The following is a 25239-nucleotide window of genomic DNA, read 5'->3' as shown; positions in this document are numbered from 1 at the left end:
TTCTAGACCCTGACTGCATGGTGAGGACTGAGCCACACAGGTACACTCAAGGGCTGCAGGGGAGGGCTGCAGCCAGTCAGACACACAGATCCCCCATGTGATGGATCACCCATGCCCTTTACAGGGAAAGCCATTTGGGGAGAAAATTACCATGTGTGGAAACTTTGTGAAACATGTATGTTAAGGCTTGCAATCAAGAAACTGTATCTGAGAAGCTGCTTGATAAATGTGAAACTAAAAACACCTTGTGGGTCCTCTAGTTTCCCTTAACACAGGACAAGGAAACTGGAGAGTTCACTTACCTCCTAAGTCTTCTAGAACAGTAAAACTCATGATGAATGTAAAGCCCTCTTCTCTGTTGGGTGACTGGTAGAAAATTTTGTTCTCCTATGTACCTTGGACCAGTATTCCTTCTGTCGTCAGTGGAAAACTTTCTCCACCTCATCACCAGCAGACAAACCCTTGCAAGGGAGAAAACAGCTCTTCCTACTTTTGGTTGGCCTGGGAATTGACAGAGCCTGGTAGTGTAGACTGGCTTTTAATCTGGAATGATAGCAATGAAGATCTGTACTGAGTCTCCAGTTGTCTACTGTCTGCTGTTGTAAACTGATCCACAAGAACAAGGTTGTTTGGTTTCACAGATGGTCTCTAGGTATGGCATCCTACTACCCTGGCTTCCTATTCTTTGATATGGGCAATTCCTGATTTTAAACTTATGTGCTGTACAACAATTCAAGGCAAGTTCCCTAGCCAAGACCCCATCCCCAGGTTATTTCCCTGGGTAAATTTCCCAAAAGTGTAATAGGATTGGGGGTAGAAACTCTCAAGACTTCTGACAATTCTAGCTAACTTCCATCCAAAAAAGCTGTACTAGGTTATAGTCACCGCAGCTTTCAATTAGCAATCAAACCCCATGCACTCCTACAGCTATGCTGTTTTTATGTGTGTATACACACACACGTAATTACATATATGTAATTACACACGATTACATGTGTATACACACACTCATACACACACACACACACACACACACCCCAAAATGGCATCCTCCTACACCAGCATACAGCTAAGTGGTTATGCGCAGACTATAGCCAGACCAAATGCTCAGGATTGCAGTTCACCTAGTTGATAAAAACCACACAGTTAAGTGAAGTACTCCAGGCTTTAATTTCCTCATCTATAAAATAGACATAGCAAATGTACCTTCTCCATAGACTTGATTAAGTGAACAAATACATACAAAAGCACTGAGAATGTCCTTACACTTGGAAAGCTCTATTGTTCCCACTGAATCTTCTAGTTATTACTAGGTTTTTTTAATTTACTTTTTTCATTGATCATCAGTTCTTTGATAAACTGTCTTTATCATATCCTTTCCCTTTTGCTATTTGACTGAGATAGTCACCTATATTTTCATCTAATTTCTTACATTTACACCCTTTCTTTCATTTGGAATTTATACTGGTATACGTTGGAGGGAATTCTGTCACCCTTCGCCAGCTTTATGGTGCCAGTTAAAACCACTTATTAAACGGTCCATCTCTTTATCTTTACTCTTTTGAAATGCCATCTCCATCACATGAACACACCTCAGCTATTAAGATTAAACACATGAGAAAAACGCTTGTTTCTCCTTTAATCTCATACTCACAATACTTTTTGACACCAGACATGTCCACACCAAATAATTGTAGGACACCATCGGGGTGCCCTAGAATTCAACTTTCACACTAAGCAGAGTTGGTGCAGACCCCAGAGTTTAAGGACTCAAGATAGCCCACATCTCCCCAATGCCCCAGATCCCAACTTCAAGTCCAGATTGTCACCTGCACTTCTGACTACCTATAAGTGGGGCACCTGGGGGTTTGATGAGCTACTTGAATGGCTCACAGAAGTCAGGGAAACACCAAGTGCTTGTCAGTATTATAAAGGATATGATAATGCATACTGACAACAGCCAGATGGAGATCCCTAAGTCTGAGAATACCAAGTGCAGGAGCTTCTGTCCCGGTGAACGTGGGGTGCCCCACCCTCCTGGCAAGTGAATTTTTTCACCAACCTGGAAGCTCTCCAGATCCCTTAACATTGGGATTTCTATGGAAGCTTCGTCCCTCCACAGGCATGTTCCATCATTATCTCTGCCTCCACTCCCTCTATCCTGAAGGATGTGGTTGGGCTGAAGGGCGAGCTTCTTGGATGACCAGTTCTCATCCTGAAGCTATCCAGGAGCCCACCAAGAGCTGCCTCATTCAAACAAAAGACAGGAAATTCCAAGGAATGAGTAATTTTTTGTCAGGAACTGGGGTCAAGACCAATTAAAACAAAAGATGCTCCTAGTGTGGTCTTAGCTCTGTGCCAGAAGAGGGGACAGAGACTTTTATGTGTTTTCTATCATTTCATATTATCTTATTGTATTCTTATCTCTTAGGCCAGTATGACCCCAGTTTAACCTTTATAAGATGAAGTGAACGATCATTCTTTCATTTCCACTTTGGACCCACAGGTGATATAAATTCTGTCCACCATAAATTAAGTCCTGTTATCAGTAGTTATCAAAGATTCGCTCCTAACAATGGATGTTCTGACCACCACACAATGGGCACAGCTGTCCTTGCTGGACTTATCTGGCATCTTTCCCCTCCTACTGCAGTCCCTCTCTACCTGCCTCTTCCTGGCCCTTTGAGTTTCCTTTAAAACATAATTATACAGAAACAAAAAGCTTTTCAGTTCCTATGCTACTTCAGGACAAAAATGATCAGAGAAGTGCAGATTTTGTTTTATGCCTTTTGAGTTGGCCACTAAATTATATGGAAGTACTAGCTAGGGACTTAGAATTAAAAGATTTTATTTATTTATTTGACAGAGAAGAGAGTGAGACAGCACAAGCAGGGGGAGTGGTGAGGGAGAGAGAAGCAGGCTCTCCGCTGAGCAGGGAGCCTGACATGGGTCTGGATCCCAGGACCCTGGGATCATGACCCTGAGCCAAAGTCGCTTAACTGACTGAACCACCCAGACACCCCTAGAAAACATTTCTGATTGGTGACACACCAAAATGGAAGATGATACTGCAGCCTTTCCATTCAGAGCCTATTTAGACAGCAGAATTCCAGGCCAGTCAGATCCATGGAAAGTAGCAAATATGGCTGAACAAGGAACTAAGCTATCTGCAGTAGCCACTGATGGAAGCTGTGAAGCTATCTTTTCTGTAAGGTAAGAATAAGTTCATCTGGCTGAGTGCTGTGGCCTCTCCATATACTCTGTGACCCAGCCACTGTCAAACACATGGGGGCCACACTCATCCTGAATGTAGAGATGTTTTTCTCTCCACTAAGTGTTAAATAAGCATTTGTATCAGCACTCTGAATTCTCAGAATTTGAAAACATGTTTGTTGATGATAAAGAACAAGAGAAGAGACTTGAAATTGTTTTAGCTCAAGGAGAAACTTATCCCATAAAGGCCTCTTTTCCAGGGCTCATGTTTTATTTGTGGAGAAAATTTCCTAGTCTAACATAAGGCCTTTCCTAAATATGGACTCTCATAATCACTGGTTAAGAAAAGGCTATCTTAAAAAAAAAAAAAAATTTTTTTTTAAAAAGAAAGAAAGAAAAGTCAATCTTTAAGAAAATTTTAAATGACAATGTTAGGTTAAAACTACACTAATTTTGAAAATAATCTGTGATGAGTATAGCTGCCCTCTGCAGCTAATAATCTTAACTCCTCTGTAGCCACCGCCAGCTTGGTAGCTGGGTACTAAGATGGTGTGGGTATGTACAGGTTTACAACCTAATACAGTTAAGCATTCAACAGCTAATGTACCTCACTTGTTATACTGTGACTAAAGTTGTATGATCATGTGTTTTGTATTTCTCCTTGCCCATGGTGTATGGGCATCAGAGCAAGAAGCAAAAAATGTGCTTCATAGAAGAAGACCACACAGGAGCGAAGTATTTGTCAGTCGACAATGCAGAGGGACAAAATTCCCTTTTTGGTTTATAAACAGCAGGTCATAAAAAGGACAATGGATCATGAAACCAAAGACCTGACTCCTTTATCTATTAGCTTATCAACCTGAGCAAGTTGCTTTCCCAGTTCCTGATTCCAATCTGTAAAATGGGTAAAATGTGGGTAACACCTATAAAACAAGTCCCAAAGTTGTTTCAATAGGATGAAAATATTTCTGAAGCACCTTCACAAACACACAAATAACAATAACGACAACAACAATAATAAAAGTAATTATAAAAGGAACAAGCCAGAGACCTGAACAACAACGACAACAATAATAAAGTAATTATAAAAGGAACAAGCCATAGACCTGAAATAGAAGATTCACTCAAACACAAGAGAACAGTCAAATCTGTAGTTAAGGAAGTTAACTACAGAAGTACAATTTCCCAGTTTATATGAAAATGGTTTAATATTAATGGAACTCAGGAACTAGTAAAATTAACAAAGTATATTGGCTAAAGCTGTTCTTTTTTTCCAACCATGGCAAATATTATGCAGACACTTATCAATGCAAAGTCTTTAATCGCTCCATCATGTACGATGAATCCTACTTACTAGTCTATATTAAACATGATACATTCAGGTGTCTCTGGCAGAATAATCACACGCATCAATGTGCCAAACACAACCATTTTCTCCCTTTACACTTACCTGACTGAAGACCTCTGATCAAAACACAAAAATCAACTATTTTAATAAGTGGTTTAGTTTATCAATAAGGGTCTAGAGGGAAAACAAAAGGTACAAAGATAAATCTTTTAGGAAATTAAGTTAAAACAAATAAAATTTACATTTTATTAAGTCAGCAAATATAATCACCTGGATATATTTTTACTAGCAAAAAAATTGATACTGATGATAAAGAAAACGCAGAAAGCAAAACAAAACAAAACAAAACAAAACAATGCACCTCAGACCAGAATACCATAACAAAAAGTTTTGTGGAAGCTGCATTTTATTTGAAAATCCACCCATTTTTGCTAACATACATTTTAATATTGTAAACAAAAATAGAATCTGCAGAGACAATGCAACAAGTATGCTTAAACTCATGTACAGAATTGCTTTCCTACAACGAACTGTCCTTCTTAAGGCCCCTCTCAACCAAAACGTTAAGATGTATTTACACAAAGCACCGATCAACAGTGCAGTTTAATTCTTCGTTAACTAAACTCTTGGCTAGACATTAACTTTAAAGATACTATTTCCCCTTATTTAAAAGGTACATGATCATAACATGGCATGAGCCAAATAAAAGGTTTCAAGGATTTTGTCCCCTCCCCTCCCCCCTTAACACCTCCTAGAGTTTTACTGAAAAGAAGGAAAGTCTTGAAGTGAAAGCAATTCCTCACATTCATTTTGGAAAGGCCCTAATGTCAAATGGAAAATAATGACATGCCAAGCACAAAGCAGTAAAGTTCCTTCCCAATGCACTAATGCTGAATTTAAAATGTAGTGCTTTTCCTAGTCAGCGAACTGTTCCCTTGCAAAATCCTAGGCACAGAATTGACTATAAGGATTAATGCATTTATAATGCTTCCCTAAATCCCATAAAGACTGAGAATTCTTAAGCGACTCAGACCTATGGACTTGCCTTAAAATATTTAGTGCTCTGTATGTCAGCTGAAAAGCATTCTGAATCAGATTCACTTTTATGGATAAAAATCAAACATACTGTGTACATCCATACTCATTTTCATAAGGAGGTCTGATACAATATTAATGTTATGTAAATTGATAATCATAAATAAATACAAATACTTAAGGAATGTCTACTGCAAACTGAATATATAATTTTTTTAAAAGAAAAGTTAATTTTAGTTACTGTTCCTGTATCTGTGAGGACTGGAGAAAAGAAAGATACTGCATAATTAAGAATTATGATTTTGATACCCCCCAAAAGAGTTCTGTTGCATTACAGTAAAGGACACAGCTCTTCTCTCCAGGCAGCTTTTCCAACTACAAATTTCACACTTTCCAAATAAGGGCTTTTCTTGGTAGGTTACTGATTATGGGTATTAATAAAAGTTGAAAGAACTGAAAAGTTAGTCACCAAAAAGACAGATCTTAGTCTGAAATCATGGCAATTCTTGGCTTTATAAACTGTATTGATATGTTCTATAGACTAGTCCCAATTTCCTTCATGGGCCTTCACTGGGTTACTGTAGCATTCTAATGGAAGAAGAGAGTTTAAGAGACAGCAGTTTGGATTTTGCTGGAAATAAGTATTTGCTGCTTGAGCACTTGTCTTTTTGGAATAATTCCATTCTCTTCCATCTAGTTACATAAACTGTATCTGGAAGAAAAAAAAAAAGAAGAGGAGTGTAAGTTCATTTACAGCATTGTAAGAGGTCTTCTCATTTAAAAAAAAAAAAAAATGCTCTGTGGCTTTTACCATTCAACTGGCCCAGAAATGTTTACTGCATGTTTATCACAACCCTGATTACAAAACTAGGTCCCTAATACCAGCTCATCATATGCCAGGACTCAATATCTGAAGCCTAATTAGAGGGACTTCCAAATATATCTAATTACTAAAACCAAGAGACTGGGGAAGAAAGAAAATGAATGAACAATTTTTCACTGACAAATTGAGAACATCTCTCCTTGAACACAAACATTCCATGTGAAAATCTCACTGAGAAAAGCACAATCTGGTATCATTTCCAAATGGTATCATAAAATTAAATAATTAAAGAAAGAGTAATATTATGCTTACTAAATCACTTCTTTACTAATATAAATAAAAATCTGAAAGATCTATGAAGGAATAGTTTTCAACAGGGCCTCACTATTTGCTCAGATACTTCACTCAGGATATCCCTTAAACTGCTCATCCAAAGACATTACTGAAGTAGATGTGCTAATAAACTTGTCAAATCAGAAGATCTCTCAACTCTCAAAGATCTAGAAGCTCTATCTCCACTGGGGGCTAGAGCACCAAGAAGAACAAACTTCACCACCTTCCAGCAAAAAGAGGCAGTGCGGATCAAACATAGAATTCTTCTATCAAAAAGGGCATAAAGTATTCACATGCCCTTAACTTCAAAAAAAAAAAAAAAAAGTCTATTTTGGGGGAAAATGTTACTGATTGTAAATGAAAAGGCACACATAAATCTAACATTTTAAAGAAACCGTTAAAATGAATTCTTCACAAATAATGTTCAGGGACATTAAAATCAAACTAGAGATGCTCGTAGTCAAACTCTAATCCAACGTGTAGAACTGTGTTGTTCTCCATACATCTTTTAAGAATGACACAAACACCCAGTTCTTAAGGGTGGTATTTGATCCCATCCATCTGCTGTGAGCAGTGGATGCTTATATGTAAACATGAGATGGTTCTTTGATTTCACACCTTCTAATTATGTTAAAGCAGTTTCCAAAAATTGTTTGTCCTTACGTCCTATTTTGAGGTCTATTTTTATTCTTCACCTAAAGAACAGAGGAGGAAGAGGAAGAGCGAGATAGTGTCCTTTAAAGAAACAAAGGAGAAGAGCGAACTGTGTTTAATATTTGATAAACTTTTTAAGTATTTAACTCCCCATCTCACCCAACAAGCAGCAATACCTAAAGTGATTTATAAGAAATCCTCCAAAGAGAGCTCTGCAAAAGGGTCCTTTCCTGAAGCTCTGTGAGGACTGTGACTGGAGGGGCTGGATGCTGCCGACAGCTGGGGGAAAAGAAGACAGAGAGAGGGAAAGAAAAAAAGATCTCTGAATGACAGAACATGAAAGCAGAAAATGTAATGAAAGAAGAAGTGGTTTTGTTTTCATCTTTAATAAATATAGAGGCAGCCTTTGTAGAAAATGGAATTATTAAAACAAAAGTTTCAATCACATGTCAAGTTAAAGGTATCTAATGGCATGTGTTTTTCAGAAAACAAATTGTTTCTGAAATTCCAAAGGAATGAAAGTCTTTTACTCAAAAACGTTGATAAAAGCTGACCCACAGTTAAGACTTCTATTGTGGGTAGGGGAAAGAGGGGAGAAAGGGCGTAACTGTGATTTTTTTTTCTTTTTAACTAAGGAAAGATGGCTTCCTGTATCCAGGCTACTTGTCAAAAGCTGTGCAAACTCGGACCTCAGTTCAGACCCAATACATCCATCTGTAATATTCTTTCCTTCCTTTTCCCTAAGAGGTGGAAAGTCTTGTCCTCAGTGCTCACAGTGTTTTCACATGGAGTTGTCTTTTGCTCTTTCTCTGGACGTGCTATGGCTGATAACATACATTCTGGGAGGTAAAAGTGACGTTAGAGGTCACCTAGTCTAACTGCCCACACACATATGCCCTGAAAATAGGGAATACTTAAGATCATTGATTGTCTTCTACTTGATAACATTTGCTGGATTCTTGGAATTAGCGCTCTCATTTAATTTGAATATATGGTGAGGCAAAAAGAGTTTGTTAAACTCAATAACGTATCATCAAAGATAGACAGTTCCTGAAGAATAACAGGTTCATTTTCATATGTGTAGCTCCTTCACCAAACCTACTTTGAATATTTCAAACCAAACACAAATCCTTTTAGTTTGGAGCAAAATTTAATTTTTTATCTCCCCCCCCCCCCCCCCAGCATAAGACTGCAGAGACATGCAAGCACAGAGGCATGCAAGCATTACTAAATGAGCTATCCTTCTAGGGATGTTCAACTGTGTATTAAATCAAAGTTGACTAAGGGGGAATAGTTTCAATTTATATTTCCAACACTCAAATCCTATTATGGATTTCAAGCCTCATCATCGGTCTTTGCTGGTTCAAAGTGATCTCAATTTTACCTTTTGATTTAAGAAAACCACTACAGAGAATGAAGAGACAATGACTTTCAGCAAATATTACAACACAAGTACATGCAATTTGCTGGTGTGGATGTCAAAAGCAATTTAAAGGTCTGTAAATCAACTTCAGTTATTTTAGTGGTTGAGTTATTTTCCTAATCCATACCTTTTGCTCAGAAATAAACAATCAAAGACAATGGGAAGAGACAATGGAAAGGATGATGAACTTACATAGGCAGCTACAAATGGGAGGACAGAGCAGCAGACTGGGCTTGGGGATTCAAGTAACAGCCAGGTAGAGACAAAGTAAGGTGGTTTGGAAAGATGGTTCCTCCTCCCCACTTCAGACCAACCATGGATGACCATTCAGAAGCAGAATGACTTCAAGTAAAGTGATCACCAGTCTCTGAGCTGGAGGGAATCTAAGATTAACTGGGTTTCTCTCCAAAACAAATTTTCTCTTTCACTTGAAGTTCAAACAAAAACATCAAAAATCCCTTATTGGGGTAGATTGCATCCAAAATCTCAAGTCTCCTATGAGAGACTTAAGACTAAAGATTTAAAGACTAAAATGTCTTAAGTCACATGTTTTCATGAAGCTGGCAGTCTGAAGACCCAACAGTCCCAGAGGAAAATGCATGAAGAATATGATCAACAGGAGGGAACACTTCTACTCTTCTCAATGTGTGAGCATACTGCTAGAGAGAAGTCCTACAGATTTAGAAATAAAGTTAAACAGGATCTATTTCCTTGGGGAGAAAAAAGTGCCAGTTTCTAACTAATACTTCTATTCAAATAATCCACAAACCTAGAGCTTACATTTGTAAATATATAGCCAAATTAAAACATAAGAAAACAAGAGCCAATATCCTTGTATAAGTTCTACGTCATCAATACTCATCTCAAGCACATGAAACTATGGCCCAGACTGGTTTGGCTGACTGCAGAGCACTACAGGCATGGTGGTGAAGCAGCCCTGAAACACCTGTGCCCACCTCTTCCTGGCGCCTGCAAACCACAGGCATACCATGCACTGGTGATAAAGTAGCCGGCTCTGAGAGAAAATAAGGAAAAAGAAAAGGATATATGCTGCAATAGCCCAATTACTGCTCAAGGAAAGCAGGAAGAGCAAAAGAGCATGAAGGGCCCAACAGGATCCTGGTGGGTGAGAAACAGGGACTGGAAGAGTCTGAAAAGTCACCTGTAAGTAAAAGAGCTGACCCTCCTTTACTTATCATTCTATGGTAAATTAGAGACTATGTAGGGCTGCTAGTACCAGGTGTGTGTGCACTCTTAAAAAAAAAATCCTACTTCAAATATGCCATCACACAAAAAAATAAAACATGGCGTGGGGGAGTGGTCTGTTAAGTGTCTGACTCTTCATCTCCACTCAGGTCTTAATCTCAGGGTGGTGAGTTGAAGATCCGGCCTAAGGCTCCACGCTGGGCAAGAAGCCTATTTAAAAATAAAAGAAACCCAGGGGCACCCGCGTGGCTCAGCTGGATGAGCGTCGGACTCTTGATTTCGGCCCAGGTCATGATCTCAGGGTCAAAGGACGGAGCTCCTGCTCAACAGAGAGTCTGTTGAGGATTCTCCTGCTCTCCCTCCTACCCCTCCCCCTACTTCAGCTTTTCCTCCCATAAATAAATAAATGAAATCTTTAAAACAAAATAAAACATGGCCTTTTAGTCATTTATTTCAACTATTCTCCATACCAACTCCCACAGATCTAAAAAAAAATTAGCACAACTATCGTTCAAATTAAACTGACCTATAACACAACTGGATATGCCTTTTTTTTTTTTAAGATTTTATTTATTTATTTGACAGAGATCACAAGTAGGCAGAGAGAGAGGGAGGAAGCAGGCTCCCTGCTGAGCAGAGAGCCCTATGTGGGGCTTGATCCCAGGACACTGGGATCATGACCTGAGCCGAAGGCAGAGGCTTTAACCCACTGAGCCACCCAGGTGCCCCTGCATATGCTTTTTTAACAGTCACTCTTACTGTTAAGTCTAATACAGACATACTTATTCTTCCTTCCTCATCTTATAGGAAAATAAAATATTGAGAAACAAAGAAGAGCAGTATATAAATAGAAATACTAAGATTTACAAGTAACTGATGGTAACTCTTCACTGAAATTCCTCCACCCTTCCCCTCCACTCTAATCAACCTTTAAAACATAATATTGAAATGGGAAGAAAAATTCTAATGCTACCAAAAATCTTTGCTTTTATGTCAAAAGCAAAGGTATTTTTGGTTGTAGCATGTGTTTATTGGTATAATACAGAGCACACAAATCCTAAGTTAACTTTAATAAAAGTCAAACATACTTAAAAGAGATTTTAAACAAAGAATTCTATTGCTACACCACATATCAAAACAAAAATGGTTACTCCTTCATTAGCTTCCTGTTTTCAACACCAAAAAAAGAAAATTTCAGGTCAGAACAAGAAAATAACAGCAGTGTCAAAGTGAGACTAGTGCAACTGAAAGTTTACAGGAGAATGAAGAATTGGATATTTAAGGATAAACTTCTGACGTATCACTGGCTGTGCTCAAAATTCTTGGAGAAGATGCAACCCTGGCACATCTTTTCTTTCCATTTGAATTCCGCAAAATCACCCAAAAGCCTGGATAGCAAATAGCAATGCTGTAGAGACTCACTCTGTCTTTGTTAGAGAAGCAAAGTCAACATCTTAAGAAGAAAATGGGTATTTCCTTCGTCTGGGTTGACAGAGCTGAGTTTTATAGAAAGATAGCACTGAATCTAATTTATCTGGCACTTCTATAAATGGTGCTTAGACTATCTAGACCCAATACTCCTACCTCCCTTTAAGACTGTCTTGAGGATTAAATGAAAATATACATAAAGCATCAATACATTCCCTGACATATATTAGCTCAAATACTAGTTCAAACCTCCCTATCACCTACAATCATTGCTCATCTATTCCTGTAAAAGAGGCCCAGCTCAAATGTCATTGAATCCACTGTGCTCTCAACACGCTGTGTTTCTCTTATAATGGTTCTTACTGCCATCAACCAGTCAGTCACTTCTGTGTCCATATTATATTCAACCTTAGGCTCCTCAGATGTAAGAAACATAATTTACCTGTCTCTTGTTAAATTAAAAAAAAATTAAATTAAATGTTAAATTAAAATGTTTTTTGGTGATAAAACAAGCTCTGTATAAAAACAAAGGTTTATGTCAACTATTATTATAAGACAAAATAGTAATTAAATGTGCCTATAATACATCCCTTGCTTGCCATTTACTGGAAATACGGCACCCCAGCTTGGTTAAAAAAATTTTTTTCTGAACTGTGTTCCATATGAGCTTTAAGCTACATGCTTTTACCTGTTTTATGTAGTCAATTTCCACTAAAAATGTCTAAGAAGAGAATTTTAGACTTAGACATTTCAAAAAAGGTTTACCCCTCCCCCCAAAACAGATGAGCTTATTTCTTTGGTCCAAATAAATATTTTAATTATTATAAACTGAAGTTTCATACTTCTGGGTAACACTACATTCCAAAAAGGTTGAGCCATTAAAGTCCTGCTGATACAGTCCTGAAGACTGATGTGGCTTGGTTTCTGTGAACAGTGTCCACAGTCTACTGGGCACATGGATGATTCCTGCACTAATGTAGACCGTGCTAAGGAGGGCCGCCCTGTCACCACCATGGACTATGTCCATGTATTTATCTGATGTTGGCGTAAGAGTTATAATTAAGGTTTCAAAATAATGAAGTATGTATTATTTACAATCAAAATTATTTGTAATGCATGGAAAGAAATATAAACTGTATTAGATCAAAACAAATTAAATTAGAATTTGGGAATAGAGGCAAGCACTGAAAATAAGGCAACCTTATATAATTTTCTTCTAAAAACAAACAGAAAGTTCCTCAAAACCCTTCACATTCCTCAATTTCAAATATTTTTATTTGATCCTTATAGCAATTTATAAAGTACACAAGATAAAATTACCATTTTACAGATTAGGAAACCGAGGCTCATCCAAGTTACAGAGTCAACTTGCCCTGAAACACTTGGTTATAGTGACACTCAACACTGTTGAATTCTGTCCTCTCAAAAACATAGGAGGTCCTAATTCCCAGGACCTATGAATGTGACCTTATTTGGTAACAGTATCTATGTAGACGTAATCAAGTTAAGATGAAGTCATTAAAAGGACACTAACACAATGATGGTGTCTTTTTAAGAGGGAAATGCCACATGAAGACAGACACTGGGGAATGCGATGTGACAGAGGCAGAGATTGAAGTGCTAGAGCTGCAAACCAAATAATGACTGGGGCTAACTCTTTCCCTCTGGGAAAGAAGAAAGGCAAGATCTTCCTCCAGAGGATTTGGAAGAAGCAACGGCCCTGGGGCCACGTTTTCAGAATTCTACCTCCTGAACTGTGAGAAAATGTATTTCTGATTTAAGCCATCAAATTTGTGGTATACCTTGCTATGGGCAGCCCCATGACACTAACAGTAGACTCTAACGCAGATCTGCTGACTCCAAGGCAGGTGCTTTTGTTTCCTCTCTAAAATCTGCTATCCCAGTTAATTTCAACTCAGCCAGAATTTATGGCTATATTTAACATACAGGAAAAAGTTAAAGTGTAACAGAGAAATAATTTTTTAAAAGGGACTCCTCTAGGGGTGCCTGGGTGGCTCAGTGGGTTAAAGCCTCTGCCTTCACCTCAGGTCATGATCCCAGGGAACTAGGATTGAGCCCCAGATCCGGCTCTCTGCTCAGCACCACCCCCCAACCTGCTTCTCTGCCTGCTTGTGATCTCTGTCTGTCAAATAAATAAAATTTTAATTTTAATTTTTAAAAAAAGGGACTCCTCTAGTATATGTTAGACAGTCAATATACCCCTGTATTTTCTATCCACACAGTGCTGTATATGCTCAGTTATGGTCATCACGAAGGTAGAACTTTTACAGTCATTCAAGATTTTAAGAGTATGTTCTGGTTTTGTTTAAGACAAGAAATTAGATCTCTTTTAGAAAGAATGTCCTTAGGAAAGAAACAGTAAAAAGGCCTTATTCTCTAGGTTGTCTTATTAACATTAAAAGTCAGCAGATGAGGGGTGCCTGGGTGGCTCAGTGGGTTTAAGCCTCTGCTTTCGGCTCAGGTCATGGTCTCAGGGTCCTGGGATTGATCCCCGCATCAGGCTCTCTGCTCTGAGGGGAGCCTGCTTCCCCCTCTCTCTCTGCCTACTTGTGATCTCTGTCAAATAAATAAACAAAATCTTAAAAAAAAAAAAGTCAGAAGATGGGTTTTTGTTCAAATTTTTGTTCTGATTCAGGTTGTACCCCAGGGATTACGGAAGCACTCTCATCTATGGTATTAAATCCCAATTCCCGAACTATATTTCCTCATGGTATCTTCTAGGAGGCAACGGTAAATGAGTATAATGCACTACTGATAAGGCAAAAGGTCTTTTTCTCAGAAATCCAGCTGGCCAGATCAGGTGACAGAAGAGGCACTGCCAACACCCACAATTAAAACACCAGGAAAGTTAAGAAAAGAAAAAAGAAAAGAAAAGAAACGAAAAGAGTAAGAGATTAAGCCTAACAGCAAAAAGAGCCACTAGTTCTGACACACAAGAAAGTCATTAAAAAGGCAATTTTTTGTAAGACTTGAATTATTCCTATATCCAACAGTGTCCCTATTTAGAAGGGTAAAAGACACTCACAACAAGCCATTGTTTCCTTTCAGACACTTAACTGATGTCAGACTTACTTAAAATTGGCCGTTACAAACAAAACACAGCAGCCATTTTGCATCCTTAGCCATATCCTCCATAAATAAAACTAGCAACCCACCATATTAAAACAAAACCAAATCAATACCAATCAAGAAACCAACAAAACTTTCGACAGTTCACCATTTAATTTTTTTAAAAAGATTTTATTTATTTGACAGAGACAAACACAGTGAGAGAGGGAACACAAGCAGGGGGAGTGGGAGAGGGGGAAGCAGGCCTCCTGGTGAGGGGCTCGATCCTGGGACACTAGGATCATGACCTGCGCAGAAGGCAGCAGCTTAACAACCGAGGCACCCCGATAGCTTATTTTAAAAATTAAATACCCATATGTAACACTCTGGTTTTCATACTGCTTTTGAAAAGTAGATTGGTATGGGATCAGAGTAAGTTTCTCATGTAAGGAAGTGATAAGAATATAACTAACAAAATACCCACTCCCCACCCTCCAAGATCTTCAACAACATCTAAACTGCCTCATAGACATCCACTGAAAGAATATTACTTCACATCATAGTGACTTCAAAAGAAAACTGAAACTAGATGAACTGTCTTCATGCTTTTAACAGAAAAGCTGCATAATGCAATGTAGAATGAGTTTAATAAACTAGTAGTCAGCAATGGGTATTTCAATGTATACACCAATAAGTACTAGTAAGATTTAAACACCATTAAGAGAAGGAATAAGAGTCTCCTAAGAGTCCCCATTCTCCTCAAGTTAATAAACAAACACACTTAAAATAAGCCATCAAACACTGAGCGAAACTGGGAGGAAGCATGAAAAGAGAAAAAAAAAGTCACCAATCACAGGGATCTAGTATTTCCCACGTAGTCAAACATCTAGGTAAGATACACTAATGCAGAATTTTTTTTTCCTTAAAAGCTACAATATTCAAAAACCCCACCAAAGGGGCGCCTGGGTGGCTCAGTGGGTTAAAGCCTCTGCCTTCGGCTCAGGTCATGATCTCAGGGTCCTGGGATCGAGCCCCGCATCGGGCTCTCTGCTCTGCGGGGAGCCTGCTTCCCTCTCTCTCTGCCTACTTGTGATCTCTCTCTGTCAAATAAATAAATAAAATCTTTAAAAAAAAAAAAAAAAAAAAAAACCCACCAAAAGGGGAGAATTTCAGACCAATATCCCTGATGAATATGGATGCTAAGATTCTCAACAAGATCCTAGCTAATAGGATCCAACACTACATTAAAAAGATTATCCACCATGACCAGGTGGGATTTATCCCTAGGTTGCAAGGGTGGTTCAACATTCGCAAATCAATCAATGTGATAGAACAAATCAATAAGAGAAGAGAGAAGAACCACATGGTCCTCTCGATTGATGCAGAAAAAGCATCTGACAAAATCCAGCATCAGTTCCTGACTAAAACACTTCAAAGTATAGGGATAGAGGGAACATTCCTCTATCTATGAAAAACCCACAGCGAATATCATCCTCAATGGGCAAAAGCTGACAGCCTTCCCTTTGAGATCAGGAACACAACAGGATGCCCACTCTCACCACTCTTGTTCAACCTAGTATTAGAAGTCCTAGCAACAGCAATCAGACAACAAAGAGAAATAAAAGGTATCCAAATTGGCAAAGAAGAAGTCAAACTCTCTCTCTTCACAGATGACATAACACTTTATATGGTAAACCCAAAAGACTCCACCCCCAAACTATCAGAACTCATTCAGCAATTCAGTAATATGGCAGAATACAAAGTCAATGTACAGAAATCAGTTGCTTTCTTATACACTAAAAATGAAAATACAGAAAAGGAAATTAGAGAATTGATTCCATTTACTATAGCACCAAGAACCATAAGATACCTGGGAATAAACCTAACCAAAGAGGTAAAGGATCTGTACTTGAGGAACTACAGAACACTCATGAAAGAAATCGAAGAAGACACAAAAAGATGGAAGACCATTCCATGCTCTTGGATCAGAAGAATAAACATTGTTAAAATGTCTCTACTGCCTAGAGCAATCTATACGTTCAATGCCATTCTGATCAAATTCCACTGGCATTTTTCAAAGAGCTGGAGGAAACAATCCTAAAATTTGTATGGAATCAAGAGACCCCAAATTGCTAAGGAAATGTTGAAAAAGAAAAAAACAAAACTAGGGGTATCACACTGACTGTTTCAAGCTTTACTACAAAGCTGTGATCACCAAGACAGCATGGTACTGGCATAAAAACAGACACATAGACCAGTGGAACAGAGTAAAGAGCCCAGATATGGACCCTCAACTCTATGGTCAAACAATCTTCGACAAAGCAGGAAAAAATATACAGTGGAGAAAAAGACAGTCTCTTCAATAAATGGCGGTGGGAAAATTGGACAGCTATGTGTAGAAGAATGAAACTCGACCAATCTCTTACACCATTCACAAAGATAAATTTGAAATGGATAAAAGACCTCAACGTGAGGCAGGAATCCATCAGAATCCTAAAGGAGAACATAGGCAGTAACCTCTTCGACATCAGCCACAACTTCTTTCAAAATATGTCTCCAAAGGCAAAGGAAACAAAAGCGAAATGAATTTTTGGGACTTCTTCAAGATCAAAAGCTTCTGCACAGCAAAGGAAACAGTCAACAAAACAAAGAGGCAACCCACAAAATGGGAGAAGATATTCGCAAATGACAATACAAAGGGCTGATAGCCAGGATTTATGAAGAACTCCTCAAACTCAACACCCACAAAACAGATAATTATGTCAAAAAATGGGCAGAAGACACGAACAGACAATTCTCCAAAGAAGACATACAAATGGCTAACAGACACATGAAAAAATGTTCATCATCACTAGCCACCAGGGAGATTCAAATCAAAACCACATTGAGATACCACCTTACACCAGTTAGAATGGCCAAAATTAATAAGACAGTAAAACAATGTGTGTTGGAGGGATGCCTAGGTGGCTCAGTGGGTTGAAGCCTCTGCCTTTGGCTTGGGTCATGATCTCAGGGTCCTGGGATCGAGCCCATCACTGGGCTCTCTGCTTAGCAGGGAGCTTGCTTCCTCCTCTCTCTCTGCCTGCTACTCTGCCTACCTGTGATCACCATCTGTAAAATAAATAAATAATAAAAAAGAACTTGTGTTGGAGAGGATGTGGAGAAAGGGGAACCCTCTTACACTGTTGGTGGGAATGCAAGTTGGTGCAGCCACTTTGGAGAACAGTGTGGAGATTCCTTAAGAAATTAAAAATAGAGCTTCCCTATGACCCTGCAATTGCACTACTGGGTAGTATTGGTATTTGGTATTTACCCCAAAGATACAGATGTAGTGAAAAGAAGGGCCATCTGTACCCCAATGTTTACAGGAGCAATGGCCACGGTTGCCAAACTGTGGAAAGAACCAAGATGCCTTTCAACAGACGAATGGATAAGGAAGATGTGGTCCATATACACTATGGAGTATTATGCCTCCATCAGATAGGGATGAATACCCAACTTTTGTATCTACATGGACAGAACTGGAAGAGATTATGCTGAGTGAAATAAGTCAAGCAGTGAGTGTCAATTATCATATGGTTTCGCTTATTTGTGGAGCATAAGGAATAACATGGAGGACATGGGGAGATGGAGAGGAGCAGGGACTTGGGGGAAATTGGGAGGGGGAGACGAACCATGAGAGACTGTGGACTCTCAAAAACAATCTGAGGGTTTTGGAGGGGCAAGGACTTAGGGTTGGGTGAGCCTGGTGGTGGGTATTATGGAGGGCATGTATTGCATGGAGCACTGGGTGTGGTGCATAAACAATGAATTCTGGAACACTGAAAAGAAATTTAAAAAATAAATAAATTTTTAAAAAAGCTACAATATTGGGCATGAAACAGAACATAATCCCCATCTTTTTAAGCAAAAGTTACATAAAAATACCTTTAAAATACAGAGTAAGACAGCACAAAAAACAAGGGGAGAACAGGGTGAGTGTATAGGAAGGCATAACTTCAATACTACAGTGTAGTCTATTAAGTTAAAGACAATATCCGAAAGAACAGAGTAGTCTAGTCTGAAATAAGAGCCATCTGGAAGGTATTCAATAACACTAACGCAGCTCTTAGAGTAACCTAGATACATGAAGGACACAGAACAGAATTTTTTGGCAGCTAAATGGCAGTAAGATGAATATATCTGGTAGGGCTGAGATACTCTAAAAATATTAACGTAACTTAAAGTAAGCAAGCAAGAAACCAGAAGATACAGGTTATGCCCTAGGTATGTAACAGGTCCCAAAAAGCATTTCAAGGAGCAGGGAAAGATTTTTGGTAATAGGTGCAGAACTGGGAGTTGATTGAAACATTTCATTCTGATGGGATTTCACTTTACATTTAAATTACTGTTTACTTTACCATGTCTTCCCTGTCTTCAAAGAATTTTGAATCCAAATGAAAAACGGGAGGAAAATAATGAGAGAACTAAAAGGTTAATTCATTAAGAAAAATTACTCTGTTTACAACTAGCATTTGAATGGACAGAATTAATCCAAGGGACTGTCTCAGAACCATTAAAAGCTAACAAATTAAACTGATTTTAAATACGGCTATAAATTATTACACAATGGTTATAAGTAAGTGAAAAGATCAATGAAGAACAAGTAAGTTAATGTAACAGAGAAGGTAAGTTTTCAACCAGGTTCACTTGTCAGACAATGTTCAAAACTTTTATTTGTCAGGCACTGTTTTAGGAATCAGGGACAAAGAAGTAAACAAACACACAGAAGCCTACCTCTATGAAGCTTATAATCCATTCCAGGAGTCTCTTGCTAAACTGGATGGATGGATGGATGGATGGACAGATGGACAGACAGACAGGACAAACAAACAGATGTCAGGTAATAGTAAGTTCTATAAAGAAAAATAATGCAGGATAAGGAAAAGAGCTTCAGATCTCAGAAGTACTGGAAAGGGACAAGAGAAGACTAAAGAATAAGTAAAGAATGAGAACTGGGTAAGGTATGCAAGTGTTAAATCACTATATTGTACACCTGAAACTAATATAACACTGTATATTAACTAACTAGAATTAAAATAAAACCTTAGGGGCGCCTAGGTGGCTCAGTGGGTTAAGCCTCTGCCTTCGGCTCAGCTCAGGTCATGATCCCAGGGTCCTGGGATCGAGCCCAACATTGGGCTCTCTACTCAGCAGGGAGCCTGCTTGCCCCTCTCTCTCTGCCTGCCTCTCTGCCTACTTGGGATCTCCGTCTGTCAAATAAATAAAATCTTTAAAAAATAAAATAAAATAAAACTTAAAAAAAAAAAAAAAACTAAAACTGTTAAAAAGAACAACAACTAAAAGCTGGGACGCCTGGGTGGCTCAGTTGGTTAAGCAGCTGCCTTCGGCTCAGGTCATGATCCCAGCGTCCTGGGATCGAGTCCCGCATTGGGCTCCTTGCTCATCAGGGAGCCTGCTTCTCCCTCTGCCTCTGCCTGCCACTCTGTCTGCCTGTGCTCGCTCTCTCTCCCTCTCTCTCTCTGACAAATAAATAAATAAAATCTGAAAAAAAAAAACAAAACTAAAAGCATTACCAAAGAAAAAAAAGAACAAAGATTAAGTCTACTTTAAAACATATGAAGGCTTTCTGGCAAAGACAAGTAGTAGGATAACACTGGATACTTTCTGAGAACTGTAAAGGCATGGGAACTGAAAGACCTGAATGTTCTATTTACTCACTATTACTCTTACAAATAAGGAGACTTTGTGAGGTAGCTGTTAAGAAAGAAGGAAAGTTAAGAGGATGAATATGTTCAGTTATATTTAGATTCATTTCCTTAGGTTTCTAAATATAGAGATAAGATGCTAAAAATACCGTGCATAGATTATTCCAGTATCTACAGAATGAATTAAATTAGACAAGAAACACAGGGAGGCTCTTATAAAATAAGCATGAGATAAAGGGTTCCAATCTGGGTGAAGGCTGTAGAAAGCAAGATGGATGGATGTAATGATAGTAGAGAAAAAAACTAACGGGGCTTTGTGATGAATAGTTGGAGAACAAAGGATTAAAGTAATGAAAAGTAACATTAAAAGTTAGGAGATTCTCGGGAGCCTGGATGGCTCAGTTCGTTAAGCATCTGACTCTTGATTTCTGCTCAGGTCATGAGTGTCTCAGCATGGAGTCTGCTAGAAATTCTCTGCCCTTCCCCCACTTGCGCTTTCTCTCCCTAAAATAAATAAACCCAATCTTTAAAAAAAAAAAAAAATCTGAGATTTTGCCTTTTAACTGATTGAAACCGACAGAAGATTTTCTGAGCCATTTCACTGCCACCTGATTTTCTCTTTTTCTAGTTATCTATTTGCTTCCTTACATGCTTTCTTCAATCTATATTTAGAGTTAAGTGCTCACATCAAATTTGACTTCTTAATTTGAAATTAATTACTCTAATGTTCTTATTCTCTTCTCTTCTGGCATAATTTCATTAGGAAAAGGTATTTCTGTCACTGTCTCTTTTCACGCCCATGGAAATTCTTGCACTTTTCTGGTGTTTTAGTGACTTAAGTGGATTTTTAGAAGGCAACAGGATATAAAACCTAGAATAAGAGGAGATGCTAGGAGACCAGCACTTTTTATAAAGGCAGATTTTTATCACAATTTTTTAAAAAAGATTTTATTTATTTGAGACAGAGATCACAAGTAAGCAGAGAGGCAGCCCGGTGGGGGTGGGGGAGCAGGCTCCCCGCTGAGCAGAGAGCCCGATCCGGGGCTCAATCCCAGGACCCTGAGATCATGACCTGAGCTGAAGGCAGAGGCTTTAACCCACTGAAACACCCAGGTGCCCCTTTTTCACAATTTTTTTAAACCATGTTTTTTTTTTTAAAGCAAATTCATATAAAATGTTTGAGTAAGGTTCAAAGCATTCCCAACACTACAGATATTCTTGACATCTACAGAAGTTATATTCTGAAATGTGTAAATCCAGCAGGAAACCCAAAGATTTGCAGAGTAGTTCACTGCTACCAAAAGGAAGACAGTGCTAGTACAGTAGCCATTTGGGCCCAATCCCATTAAGTAGAGAGGAAGAGTGTTAGAAATGAGCACTGGACCAGAAACCAAGGATTCCTGGGGTAAGTTGCATTTCATCATTTATTTAGTTGAAGAACCTTTCCAAGTCTCAGCTTTCTCTATCTCTAAAACAGGATGGTGATAGCAAGCCCATCTACCTTAAAAATTATTTTGAGAAGAAGGTGATACAAGTGCTCAGAAAATGTTAGGTGGTGTTCAAGTAGGTGGTATTCAAGTAGTTCCTGGTAAATTTGTAGCACTGGAATATAGCTTTTTCTCTTAAATACATTTAAGGTCGTAATCACTCAATCTATACAGGAAAAATAATAAATAAATGATAGGGGTTCTGGGTGGCTCAATTGGTTAAGCATCCAACTCTTGATTTCGACTCAGGTCATGATCTCAGGGTCATAAAATGGAGCACCACATCAGACTTCACACTCAGCAGGGGGTCTGCTTCTTTCCCTCTTCCTCTGCCCTTCCCCCCACTCGCACATGCTCTAAAATAAATAAATTCTTTTTTTTTTTTTAAGATTTTATTTATTTATTTGACAGAGAGAGATCACAAGTAGACAGAGAGGCAGGCAGAGAGAGAGAGAGAGAGGGAAGCAGGCTCCCTGCCGAGCAGAGAACCCGATGCGGGACTCGATCCCAGGACCCCGAGATCATGAACTGAGCCGAAGGCAGCGGCTTAACCCACTGAGCCACCCAGGAGCCCTAAAATAAATAAATTCTTAAAAAAAATAAATGATCTGGGGCGCCTGGGTGGCTCAGTGGGTTAAGCCGCTGCCTTCGGCTCAGTTCATGATCTCGGGGTCCTGGGATCGAGTCCCGCATCGGGTTCTCTGCTCGGCAGGGAGCCTGCTTCCCTCTCTCTCTCTCTCTCTGCCTGCCTCTCTGTCTACTTGTGATCTCTCTCTGTCAAATAAATAAAATCTTTAAAAAAATAAAATAAAATAAAATAAAATAAATGATCCATATCTGAGGTTAAAAGTATAAATAACAGGGGCACCTGGGTGGCTCAGTGGGTTAAAGCCTCCGGCTCAGGTCATGATCCCAGGATCCTGGGATCGAGCCCCACATCAGGCTCTCTGCTCAGCAGGGAGCCTGCTTCCGCCTCTCTCTCTCTCTGCCTGCCTCTCTGCCTACTTGTGATATCTCTCTCTGTCAAATAAATAAATAAAATCTTGAAAAAAAAAGTATACATAACAAAAAAACTGGAAGAAAAAAAAAGAAAAGAAAAAAGGACATGAGGGAGACCTAAAATCTCAAGAGAACATCTACACCAACCATTAGGGAAATCATCAACATTTTAAAAGATTATCAAAATCTAGTACTTCTTTAGCAAGTTAAGCCAGTATTTAGAAATACCATTGGTAAAAGACAGAACACAAGGTAAACTATGTATATATTTCCATAATCCATTTTACAAAAACAAATACATACAAAATAACTGACTTAAAAAAAAGTTATGGCTGCATCAATTACTCTCACTCCCAGCCATTTTCATTATAAACACTTTGATTAAGAAACAGGAAGAAAAGGTTACTTTAACATGGACAAAAGAGGAAAAAAAGAGGCATCTGAGCAAATATATGAATTGCAAAGAACATGGCTTTTACCTTTTAATGAGGACTAAATTCACTATCCACTCCAAGTTACTGGTAGTCCCTGAGATGCCAATTTATGAAATGAGTTAAATGCTCAAAAGTCTAAAAAACAAAAGGACTGATCACCTATGCTTCCCAAGTCTATGAAATACACAGAGACTAGATTCGAACTGGGTCAATACAAACTAATATTGGTAGTGTAACACTGTAGGGATTGGCAAATGGAAATAGTACATGTATTCAAGCGGGAAAGGAATAACAAGTCCATTACCAAATGCTCACATCAATGTTTTCAAATAAGTTTTAAACACATGAAAGTAACCAATCACTTGGCATCAGAAGCAGTGTAAGAAAAGAGTACTTTAATAATTGCATGTTATTTCTACCAAGTGTTACACAACAGGAGCAGAGCCGTAATGAATGAGAAGCCATTCTATCACTTCCTGTTACATCTACTAGTATGCCACAAGAAAAGTGAGTAACAAAGAAACTGCACATCTCTTCTAACCACAGTGGGGAAAAGCTTTTCTAAAAAAAATCCAGATTCCCCTAATGCTAACAATAATGGGATGAAAGTGTGAATATTTGGGGTGAAATTTCAGGAACTGGGAGAGGGTCCTAGAAATAATTGAAGAGGAAAGTCTCTTCTTTAAAGAAATTAGGTCAGCATGGCATTTCAAGATTTTTTTTTTGCCTTCCCATCATCCCCACCTCCACCACCATTTGTTTTTAAATACATGTATCTAGTGAAAGAATAACATTCACCACTTTTATAGACTTGCTACATTCCACAAATATCTCAAGGGCAACACCTTTGTTGTAGCACCAGTCAAACCAAAACACTAGAGCTCTGAGTTCAAGGTTTCTAGGGTTCACAAAGGAGAGCAAAGCCACAATCATGAACAGAAAGTAGGTTCCTTAAACTAAAAAAAACTGTCCTCTGCATTGATCAACTGTAAGTTGTCAAGAATTTTCCATCCTTAATGTTTGTAATCTGTTTGTCCACTTCTTCTAAGTAATCAATATTCTTAAAAGTGTTTTTAGATGATAAAGAAGCAAAGAACATCCACTGTCAAAGGGAAAAATAATTTGTTTCTTAAGTTGTATAAAAGGAATTTTTAGTATTCTATCCTTCCCATATCACGCACATTTTAGAAGAGTTACATCTGACACATAAGTACCTGTGCTCCTGATACAGGACCAAAGGGGTTTGGTGGTCTCATGACAGGCTGGCTATATATTAAGGTTGGCTGCGTCATTACAGGTACACTTCCCATTTGAGGAGGCTAAAAAAAAAGAAAAGAAAAAGAAAAAGAAAAATATTAAGTTAGTTAATGTTGATTAACATTTTGCTTAAGTAGTAAACAAGAAAAACGGCAGGAATGGAAAGTACTAGTATTTTAACTCAAAGGAAAAATTCTTGTAAACACAAGTAAGACTGACAGCCATAAATTCTTAAGAGTTTTTTTAAAGTCTTTGATGTATATACTTCTAAGGTTTTAAAAAAAAAAAAGCTTAAATTTAAGCAAAATTTAAACCTTACTACAGTATGGCAGACAAAATTTTAACCAATTCAAAATTTTCAAATTTGCAGTTTTAGACATAGGAAAACTTGAAACTGTAAAATGGCTAAGATATTTCAAAATAAACTACCTTTGAATGTCAAATCAAGTTCTTATGCCATTATGCAAGTGATCCTAAGTGAATACAGTTGTTTCTTTGAAGTGGTTTACTCTCAATGGTTCTTTCCTTTTATTTCATCTATTGTTAGGGAGAACCAAGAATAGGCTTAAATAACACATTCTTGAGTAACTGAAAATTGAGTCTCAACCAACCATCTCTTTGTTTAAAAACTACTACTCCATGGTATAGAATTAACACAAATAAGTAACCAAATAGAGAACATACACACCGCAGTATCATTTTGGTTAAAATACCATACTCTATAATCTTATCTTTCTACAGGTTCTACCTTTCAATTAAACTCCAGAGCTACTTCCATAAAATGTAAATAAAGAAGTAGCACAGCAGCCACAGTAGCAACCC

The 25239-nt window shown here is 38.3% G+C and overlaps 1 protein-coding gene and 1 long non-coding RNA gene across 18 annotated transcripts in view; both read right to left on the bottom strand.

Annotated features, from left to right (window-relative positions):
- LOC125078381 (uncharacterized) overlaps window positions 1-540 on the bottom strand; it is a 37804-nt gene extending 37264 nt beyond the window's left edge. The window contains exon 1 of the long non-coding RNA XR_007120878.1: window positions 303-540. This is a non-coding gene — a long non-coding RNA (uncharacterized LOC125078381). The remainder of the gene's footprint in view (window positions 1-302) is intronic.
- Window positions 541-5723: 5183 nt separating this feature from the next.
- PICALM (phosphatidylinositol binding clathrin assembly protein) overlaps window positions 5724-25239 on the bottom strand; it is a 110718-nt gene continuing 91202 nt past the window's right edge. For 16 of the 17 annotated variants that reach the window (XM_047690238.1, XM_047690236.1, XM_047690244.1 and 13 more), the window contains 3 exons: window positions 24375-24479; window positions 7583-7685; window positions 5724-6308 (listed from right to left, as the gene is read on the bottom strand). In XM_047690238.1, the coding sequence (XP_047546194.1) occupies window positions 7593-7685; window positions 24375-24479 (198 nt within the window). In that variant the 3' untranslated portion in view covers window positions 5724-6308; window positions 7583-7592. The remainder of the gene's footprint in view (window positions 6309-7582; window positions 7686-24374; window positions 24480-25239) is intronic. The other variant, XM_047690240.1, reaches the window with a different exon arrangement.

Source organism: Lutra lutra, chromosome 10 (genome assembly GCF_902655055.1).
Source record: "Lutra lutra chromosome 10, mLutLut1.2, whole genome shotgun sequence".
In the NCBI taxonomy this organism is placed as follows: domain Eukaryota; kingdom Metazoa; phylum Chordata; class Mammalia; order Carnivora; family Mustelidae; genus Lutra; species Lutra lutra.
This window is presented reverse-complemented; position numbering and strand designations above follow the sequence as displayed.